We start from the raw sequence: 10,657 nt of genomic DNA on the forward strand, positions 1-10,657 counted from the left end.
AAATACAGCTGGTAAAACTTGGGCCAATTATCTCACTATTTTGCAGAATGAAGCTTCTGCTGTTAAAAACGTCTTAACATTTTATATATTTCACTGTCTTTTTACTTTGTTACTCTGAGGTTCCAGATTGCTCATCAGAGCAGAAAAGACTCTGAATTCCAAAAATGAATAAATCTCTGACAATTTACACAGCCTGTGAGATGCTTGCAAAACCTTTCACTCTGAAATTGCCGAGTCTAGTCTACAATATAACTACAGTAAATGTCTTGAACAGATTAAATGCACTGGTGGGCACCATGATGAAGTTGTCAAAATGCCATCAGTCTTAGTCAGAGTTACAGTCAATCCCCCTAGTAACCACCCATATGGTCCCATAGCATTGAAAAAAAATGCTGTGGAGAATATCTTTTGTTGTGGATTCCCGTGGGATAAACCCAAAGTACCACTTTTTAAGAGGTTTTTTCTGCTTCAGAAACATTGATTTACTGCAATTTACAATTGTACAAGAAAAAGAGAAATAGTAATGTGAGCTTTTGTAAATCACAATTATGAGATAAGCCAATGGCTCCAAATTGTTTCCGGAGAATTTAGGATCCAAAGATTTAGGTATGGGTTGCCTTTGGAGAAAAATAAAACATAAAGACTGAGAGTGCTAAACTTCCTTTGTTCCCTTTAAATATCTTGGCCTTAATTTTCTATAAAACAAGTCTCTCAAGCTTTTGTGGCTGCAGGGACCTCTTCCTATTTATTATTAGAAGATAAATGTGAGTTCCTTCTTCTAAGGAACACAATTTCCTGCTGGCTCATTCCATAAACCTGTCTCTGGCTCAGAGCTATATGCAAAAGGTTATTTTGACCAAGCCAATAAATAAATCAGCATTTCCTGTGGCTGTGACACATGGTTATTTCCTCACACTCCTAGAAACATTTCCATCTGCATAAGTGGTCACAGCAGAGCCCCACAAATCATTCTTTTTGACAATTGCTATTTTTATAAACAGGTTTCCTCTCATTTAGGAGCATCCTTCTATTTCTATAGCACTTCAGAGACTTCCTATAACCATTATAAACAACCAGACAAAATAGATGTTAAGACAGAAACTGGAAGAACCTCACTTAAACCAATTTTTTTTTTTCCCTCAAGAGAACAGAGAAAAAGGGTCTTATTTACAGATGGAAAGATAATTATGCCTCTTTCATCACAACAAATTATTTTTCCAATATGCGATTGGAATCCTCTATTCTTTCCTCTAACATATCATGTTATGTTAAAATCTTTTTACAGAGTTCTTTAAAACCATTGCTGTTTCCACTCCTCTTGTATGTGTCTCAAGAAATTGATGGCTTTTTTCTTTTTTTAGTGCTTCTTCTTGAAATTCAACCAACAAAATCTATTTACCTTCTATTTTAATTGTTCTCAAAAGAGAAAAGTCCTTACAGAAGCTGCAAAATTTGAAGACAACTGGTGGAAGGATATGTCCTCAGAGCTACCCTGTGCAAAGACACTGGTTCAGATTTTAGAAACGGTATAGCCCATGTTAATACAGTTCTACACCCTGTTAATTTACCCTTCCTCTCAGCTGGGTAATGAGCAAAGTGGATCACCACACTCACATGTTAGGAATGAGCTTAGGCACCTCAGCATATGCCCTAGAAGGCAGAAACTCATTGTTCCTTAGGTTCTGCATAAACATGGGGGAAATTGTAGCAGGCATTTATCTCCAAAGATTGTGTAAGGTGGTGCCAGCTCCTGGATCAGCTCTGGCAACACTTCCACTGACAAGTGGCACTGCTTGAATGAGAACCAATGAATTCATTGTTTGCAAAGCAATTTGTGATTCTTAGATAGGAGAAAACTTGTGTTGGGTTTCTTCTTTTAAAGAATATTAGATGGTTTCTGCCATCTGACCACCTTCTTCCTGGTTCCCATGCAATGACTTCTTAACCTGTTAGCCAGATTTTCCTTATCTGGCAGGGGGAAATCAATTCTTAGAGACACAGGATTCACAAAAGGATTTACTGAAATGTTACTGAAAAAACCCCCAAAAATAAAAAAATTCAGTGGCTTACAGAAGCTGCAGTAATCAGGATCTGTGCTTGCACTAGGGGAGAGGCAGATGCCACCCGAGGAAAGGCAGGAGCCGAGCCAGGCGTCAGTCCCGACAGCCGCGGCTCCTGCCGGTGGCAGCAGCAAGGACAAGAGGGAGGGTACAATGCACCCGGGGATCAGGCCTTGCCAGTTCTTCTGCTCCCAGGAGGATTTGCTATTTTAATTAATTCCTGTAACATCTTAAACAAAAGAAATGTATTTAAATAGCAGCTGGGACAACTATAACATGATGTACCAGGGTCTAGTTATAGAGACAAAGAAAATAGCAGTCACGCATGTATAAAACAAAAGACAGAGGTTCTGTTATTCTGTTTGCTTAACACCTATTATGATATCCTTACCAGAAAAAAAAAAAAGCTGCTGCTTTTTAGTGAGGTTCCATATACAGAGAAGTTTCCACCACAGCAAATTGTCAGCTTGTCAGCTTGTCTTCAATTTGGTGTTTCCCAACTTGTGCTCATGTATGTGTAACATGCAGTATGCATGCAGTATAGCACTCTGAGGTGCCAGTGCATGAGTAGGCTGTACAGTGCTAGTTTCTCTGAAGTCCCAGGGAAATGAAGTTTTACTGGGATTCTCCAAACAGCAGCCTCCATCTAATGTAAACCAGACCTCATAGTCTCTTCTTCTGATTTTATAGCTCTTCCCATAAAAAAAAGCAACATGGTATGATACTTGGCACTAAGCTACTACACTGGTATAAGTCAGGGATTCCTCTGTCATGTGAATGATACCCACTTTCTCCCAGCTGAGGAGCAAGAATTTGAAAACAGAAATTTCTCATCATGAGCATTCTGGTGATGCAGGCTGTCTGCATTCCTGGAACATTTGTGCCTCTGCAGCCTCTTTAAAGTCATGCTTATATTCAGATGTAGGTATGTGTGGCATGCATCCATCTCAAGAAGCACTGCTGTAAATTACTCCACTAGTTTAGGTGTGTAACACATCCTGTCATAAGTGGCTGTGGAGCTGTAAAATGGCAGGACTCCTTAATGAGACAAGAGTCCATGAGACCAGAGGGTGATGGTGACTCTATTTCTTTATCTTTTTGTTTTGTTTTGTTTTAACTTGCTTTTCTCTCCGTGGCTTTATTTCTTCAGCCTTTAGGCTTCTCCATCTAACAGACTCTGCCAGCATGGACAGTTGCTAGCTACATCTTTCCAGCTTGTGATATCAATAATATGAACATTCAGCCCTTCACTTACTGTAGACTACCCCAGTCACACAATTCCCCAACAGTACAGTCAAATGTGCACTGGGTGAATCCTTTTAAGGTTTTTTTTTGTGTTGGGTGCTTGGTTCAGCATAGATGTACTATTAGATTGCAGAATATTGTAGCTGCCTTCCCAAAACAGAGACCAGTCATCCAATAACACTGATCCAGATAAGAGAACTTACTTTTGAACCTTCAGGAGCAGTCAACACATTCTCAGATTTGATTGTTGCTCTTTTTAGATTGGTATTTATTCCAAAGCAGTTATAAACTAATAGTGAAACAGTGATGATACAGCGAAAACTGTATCGTCATCAATGAGCAGGTATCTTCCAACCAGATACTTAGCTACTGATTTTCTACATGAAATGTGAAACGTGTTCCGCCTGGTCTCATGAGTAGGTGGTCTTTCTCATGCTAGGTGCAAAACTGTGATGAGGAAGCAAAGAAAACTATGTGTGACAGTGTGCTGGTACTATTACCTATTCCAGTGCAATTGTAGTGCATACTATTCCACAAACCATCCTGCAAAGATCAGACAAGATTTAAAAATACGTCTAGCACAATCAATTTACTTTTACAATGGCTGAAAAAGCCATTTCCACACACCAACCTGAAAAAACGTGTGTCATGTATAGAACCCATGAAAAAAACTTCCTCTCTATCCACACATTTTTCCTGTAATCACCCAGTAATAATTCCTCCATGTGTTTCTATGTCATCTACTAGCTCAGCAGCCTTTCCTGGCAAAGATCAATTCCTTGCCTCGTCTAAGGTATTCCTGCATTCCTGGCTCAGAGAAGCATTCTGCTGAGATGAAATCACTCCCAGGATGTTGCAGGGAACTCCCTTCTTCATCTCCAAGTGCTAATTTAACTAGATGGTAGCGAGAGACCAAATCATCCCTTGCTGATGGTGCATCTAGAGCTGGTGGTGTGTGAAAGTCAATCTTGAGCTGTCTGAAAGTCAGGTCTCCTTAAAGAGTGTGTGTGAGTTTTTTACAGTTGCAGTCAGGATGCTTCAGGCTGTGAACATCACTCACCAATCCCTGCCCCAGCTTGCTGCAGCCATGGGATGCTGTGGGATGTGCTGGGGTCCCCTGTGGCAGGCTGCCCAGACCTGCTGTTCTTGGCCACTTCTCTGAAGTTCTTCCTCATTCTTGACAAAATCAGGCTCCACAATGGAAGAGATGCTCTAATTGCTTCCTTCCTTCACCTCCTCCAGGCTGGGGAGGGCACCTCAGCTGAGGGCTATGGGGCTGTGTATGGGCATGCAGGTGATGCTGATGATCACTGCTGCCACAACAGTGCTTTCCACCAGCTGTGTGTTTTGTGAGCTTTAATAGTAATGTTTCTTCTTCTTCTGATCAGACCACCTTTTCATCAGGAGTAGCAGAAGTCTTGGTTGGATATCAATGAATTTAAAATGCCAACACCCAGTTGAAAAAGCCCCTTTCAGGCATACAGCCACAGCAACCCTGGTTCCAGCAGGGAAAATTTTTCCACATCCACAGGAGCATGACAGGTATGTGCAAGGTCATAAGAATTGTATCCTTCAGATGATTGCTTCCTCATACATATATCCATCATTGTACTCAGAAAACTTTTGAGGAATGAGACTATGCACATTATACTGTGCTTGAAAGACATTTCCAAAAACAAAACCTTCAAATACTGATCAACACAAGATGGGTACTCTCACTGCACAGTGATCCCATAAATGCAGAGATGTATAATTATATTTAATAAATAAAAGCATTATTTATTATTTCTGTTCCTTATTATATAAATCTGCAGAGATGTTTTATTTGATTGATAACTCAGGCTAGTTGCATAGCCCTGTTAATATTACCTTCACCTTTTAGTGTTTGTACATGTTTAACAATCAGACTCCTTCAGATTTTGAAAAATAGGTCTATTTGAAAACTTCAACTGTTCAACTGAATGTTCAAAATTATTTCCATATGTAAAACTGTATCCAGAGCAATAGGCTAGTCCACTCATAAAAAAAAACCCAGTGCCTTTTTATAGTGCTCTGCCCTCCCTAAGTAGAACAAATATGACAGAAAGAAACTAGGCTGAGCATGAACCATCTGAGAGTTGAGACTCTTTACACCTAATTCCAGATAGCTGTAAAATTAGTGTTTATGTCTAACAGCTGTTTAACATTTCTGGATTCTCATCTAAGATGGACATTACCACAGGACATGCATCACACTCTGAAAATCTCTCTTTCTCATTACCAGTTCTCAAGGGCATTTATAGGGCTATCTCAGGTACAGATGTTTTGCACTTTTGCATATTGTCAAATATGGATTAGACAAACCATATTTCAAAGTTTTGAGCTGATGGCAAGTGGCCCCATTTGATTCTGTGAGGTTCATTTTTGAAGTGGGAGGTGTGCCGAAATGTGTAATTTCAGCAGTCTGTATTTTAGGCAACTCCATACCAACACTTAGGGTGGCAGAGGAGGCACCTGGGCTCAGACCAGCTTCCGCAGCTGAGCAGAGCTGCTGCTGGAGCCATGCTGCTGCAAGCACTGTGGGGCTGGGGGTGGCTCAGGAGTAGACTCCTGCCTTTCCAGTGGATGCTGAGCCTGGGGCTGGAGCTGCTCCTGACAGCAGGCTCTGGCCCCTGTGGGAGTCCAGTCCATGTCCACGCCAAGGAGCCTGGCCCCAGCCCTCCTGCCTGCCTCAGCTCCTGTTCACATTAGCGAGCCCAACCTGCACCAGAAGCAGATGTCACATCTTGCTCTGCAGTGTGGCAGCTCCTCACCCTTCCCATGATCTCAAGAGCTGCTTCCAACTTCCAAAACCCAACAGGAACCAGAGCTCCTATTTTGCACAAGGGTCAGAGCTTAACCTGTCCCTCTTCTGTTTAAGGGCTGCAGCTGTCCCAGCTGCACAACCCTGAAAGAACAAGAGCCCATGTCTGGCAGGGAAATGAGGTATGACTTGACCTGAGATATGATGCATCTTAGCCTTATTAAAACATGGCTTATGGTGAATTTAGAACTATGCGCCCAATTGTTCCCCTCCCCTTCCTTCACATGCATTATTATATGAGACCTACTGCAATCCTCAAATATTTTGGTACAAACACTAATGGTCTGAAATACCAGAGCTGGCTCTGCCTGTTACTGTAGCATGGGCTTAAGTACCAGCCAAGGCTCAAATAATACAGATTTCTTAATGCAGATAAACATCAGCACGTTGGTGTAAAGACACATGCAGTTGCTGGCAAATGCTGTCAGAGGTTTCTAACAGACAATCCCTCTGAGCAGGCAAAGACACTCATATTTAGGTCTTCAGGTAGTTTCAGTGATGAAAAATAAATATTTCAGAAAAAAGTAGGAGGACAGAAAAATATATATGCATCCTTTACATGAATGAATGATTGTTGATGTAGCCAAATAATGATCATACAAGTGCATAGGCTGGAGTGTGGAATTCTGAACATAGATGAAAACAGTGTCTCTGTAACCACATGCAAAAACAACTCAGTCCATCACCAATGCATTGTCATGAATTTTGTAATTTTATAATGTAAAAAGTGATCCTTCAGTGTGAGACAGTGATTTAGTGGTCTAGAAGAAGGTTATGGATATATCAGATGATTCTTTTGGTCTGCTACTGTCACATCTGTCCCCTCAAATTTCATGAGTCTTAAAAGTCATTGATCTAAGTCTATATCCTGAGCACACAATGGAAAAACAAACACATCACTGTGTGGGATTAAGAAATGGAGACAAGAAGTTACTTGTCATATGTATAATTATCCTAAGTAATTATAATCCAGGAGCTCAAATATTTTTCTTTCTCTCATGGTGCTTTAAAGTCCCTGACCCCTTGTAAGGAACAGATATTATACCAAAAATTGATCAATAATTTTTTCCACCTGTTTTTACTATCTACAGAATTCTTCATCCCAGACATGATCCAGAATATTAGTATCTTCCCAGGCTGGAGATACCAGACATTGTAACTTAAATATTTGCAAGATTAAATGCCACAAAGACCCTAGACTTATTATATAATATATTCTGTAAAAATACAGTATCATCTTTTAACAACACTATTTATTTTTTTAATAATAATCCTAATACTGGGATTAGGATTAGCTAAATTTTGAAGAGTGCATGTGAAAAAACAAAAAATTCAGTGAATATGAATAAGAATTTGTTTAAATTTGTGAGCATCCAAACTGCAGCAGAACTACGCAGCTTATCACAAAGTCTACCTGTCTGCCTGTTCACAGATTTCAACTTTCAGACTTTTCAGTTTCATTTTGCCTCAGTAGAACTTGTCGGCATAGACAATACTGCAAATTTCCGCAGAATTATCTGCTTCAGAAGCAAGCACTTCATGGGACAAAACTGTTATATGAATCACTCAAACCTCTCAATTGGCAGATAGGAAATAATGCCCAGACTCACCACACAATACCAGAATGAAAACTCCCATCAAAACCAGTAATTTCTAACCAAAAAAACCCCAAAACTTTGACTGGCACCCATGTCCCAGAAATATCCCCAGCACATTCAAGCATCACTCCTTTTACAGAATCCCACTACAGTTTCTTTCCTGATGGAGCACAGTAGTCGTGAAAGATCAGGGTTCAATAATCCAGGACCCCCTCATAATTTGCAAGGATGGAGATCATGCTACCAAATCCATTGCAGCAGAGCATGTCTCACTGTTACTTTTGGCCCTTTCAGTTACAAAAGGTATTGTGGAACAGAAAGCTCACCAGTGAATTTCTTGTACGAGTGAGACATTAAAATACTAAATATTCAGCCTGTTCCAAAGAAAATGTAACAAGGAATTAAACAATTATGGAAGCTGAGCCACCTGGTCCACTTGAAGGTGTCTCTGCTCATTGCAGGAATTTGGAACAAGGTCACCTTTAAAGGTGCCTTCCAACCCAAACCATTCTATGTTCTATGAAAATTATAAATATAAGAGGAATAAAATGGTTCAAGCAATAAATTTAGGGGGTCTTTCCCTTGTAACACTCAAGCTGCTGCCATCATTCTTTATGCTGCTGCCACCTGAGCCTTCTCCCCTTTTGAGAAAAACAAAACCCTTAGCACTCTTTGGTTCTTGTTCTTGATACCTTGAAATCACCTTGGTCCGCCCCAGTACCGTCATCTTTCCTTTTTTGCCATTCACCATCTCCCAAGGAACCGAGGCCTGAGTTTCCATCCTGAATAAAGGAAAAAAGAAACAATAAATGATAATGTTAAAACAACAGCAGCAGCATTATCAGGATAGATAATTAATTTCTACTTGCAACAATTTATGATGAAACCTCGATTAGAAGGGCTGTTGGTTACACCCAGCTGTGTTACCGCACTCAGATTAATGAACAAACCACCACATGTTTTGGTGCACACTGGCACAAAATCCATGTCAGGGGTACCCTTTCAAGAGAAAATGAAGGAAGACCATCACAGCTGTAAGGTACCTAGAAGGTGTCTCTATCCAGTAAAAAAGGTTTTGCTTTTTCTTTTGAATGTGATCTTTTGGCAATCTGCTCCTACCAATATTAAACCTCAGTTCCAAATACCCCAGAACATCATCTGTGATTTTGAACATAGAATGTGATACACTGCAGTTGCAAAATTTTAAATCCAGTGTTTCAATCTTTTACAGGGAAGAGAAGTTCCAAAATACTTCTACAGTGTAGGGTGCCCCCTTTTGAAGCATTTCATAGAGCACCATTAAAGGACAGTTTCTACAAAAAAATGTTGAAGATGTTCCGCTTCTATGTCCAAAGCTCTTCCTGAAGAGATGTGCCTTCATCCAGACAGGGAGCACATAGAACAGTGCATAATGTACCGCATTTAGAACTAAATGCAAACCTTGAAACAATGCAGAGAAGGCAAGCAAAATTTAAAAAATTCAGAACCAAAAAGGGAATGTGTAAGTGAAATTCGATTCTGTATTCCTGGTCATAATCCTGTCCTTATCCCATTTTCAACAATAAAAAAAATGGGTTTGACACATTATTATACATGCCAAATATATCTTGCTATTTATATAGAAATATGAAATTTTTAATAGAAGTAGCATTTAATTGCAGAAGAAAAAAAGCTGACAATTCAATCCCCTGAAGAAAGTTTCTCCCCCTGTTCATTTTTTCCCCTTTCTTATCTTTTTCTGTCCCCATACTACTCTGACTTCTCTCATTTTGTCTATGAAGATGAGATCTTTGGCTCCAGTGGATTCAGAAGGAGTTTTTCCACTGACAGCCTTGAAGAGAAAATTTCACCTTCAATTCCTTCAGGCAGAGGAACTGCTGTATAGTCCCATCAGACAGCAAATTTGCACACTAGGTTGAATACAAACACACTCACAAAGCAGGAGTTTGTTTTCTGTCAAATGCAGAGGACATTAAGTGAAACTTTAAAGCTGTTTTCTTACCCCTAGTGCATTTGATGGTATCATGGTCTTCCCTTTCATGTAGAAGAGCTCTTCTGGCAACTCCATGGGCTGCAATTCTTGAGATATATTTGCAGAATATACTTCTGGCTCCTCCATGGGCAGACATCCTTTAGACATGTTTTCAAGATATAGTCCTGGCTCCTCCAGGGGCTGGAAGCCTTTAGACATGTTTTCAGGATATCCTCCTGGCTCCTCCATGGTCAAGAATCCTTTAGACATGTTGTCAGGATACAGTCCTGGCTCCTCCATGGGCAGAAATCCTTTAGACATGTTGTCAGGATACAGTCCTGGCTCCTCCATGGGCAGAAATCCTTTAGACATATTTTCAGGATATAGTCCTGGCTCCTCCACGGGCAGGAACCCTTTAGACATATTTTCAGGCTCTACTCCTGGCACCTCTGTGGGGAGCAGCTCTAGAGACATATTTTCAGGATTTACTCCTGGCACCTCTGTGGGCAGTGGTTCTAGAGACATGTTTTCAGTATCTGCTTCTGGTACCTCCACTGGCAGCACTTCCCAAGACATGTTTGCAGGATGTACTCCTGTGGGAGTCAATGACTTGTTATTTTATAAAATTACCTGAGGCCCCACCCATCTCATCTAAGTAAAGGACGCCCCTCCCACTGGGAAGGCAGTGGAGCGCCAAGGGTAGAGTGCTCCAGGGAAGGACCTTGCAGCACAAGCGCCACAGCCAAAAGGAATGTGGTACCTTCCTCTGACTGGGAGCCTCTCCCAGTCTGCACCTGCCCCACGGGTCCTGCACTGCTGCCACCCTTCTCTGTGTGTGGAGGGTGCTGCCACTGAGGCCTGCTCCTTCAAACCCACTTCTTCCCTGTCCTGAGCAGGGACACCTCCTGTGTGGGGGAAACTGGATCCTGACAAAGGCCTG

At 41.0% G+C, this 10,657-nt stretch overlaps 1 protein-coding gene across 1 annotated transcript in view; it reads right to left on the minus strand.

The window, feature by feature from the left end:
* The window catches only part of LOC115903893 (cytosolic phospholipase A2 epsilon-like), a 31,629-nt gene extending 21,336 nt beyond the window's left edge, over positions 1-10,293 (minus strand). The window contains exons 1-2 of the mRNA XM_030948762.1: positions 9,748-10,293; positions 8,438-8,527 (exon numbers count right to left, since the gene is read on the minus strand). Of these exons, the coding sequence (XP_030804622.1) occupies positions 8,438-8,527; positions 9,748-10,293 (636 nt within the window). The remainder of the gene's footprint in view (positions 1-8,437; positions 8,528-9,747) is intronic.
* Positions 10,294-10,657: the final 364 nt, after the last annotated feature.

The sequence above is a fragment of the Camarhynchus parvulus genome, chromosome 5, assembly GCF_901933205.1.
Source record: "Camarhynchus parvulus chromosome 5, STF_HiC, whole genome shotgun sequence".
NCBI classification, from domain to species: Eukaryota; Metazoa; Chordata; class Aves; order Passeriformes; family Thraupidae; genus Camarhynchus; species Camarhynchus parvulus.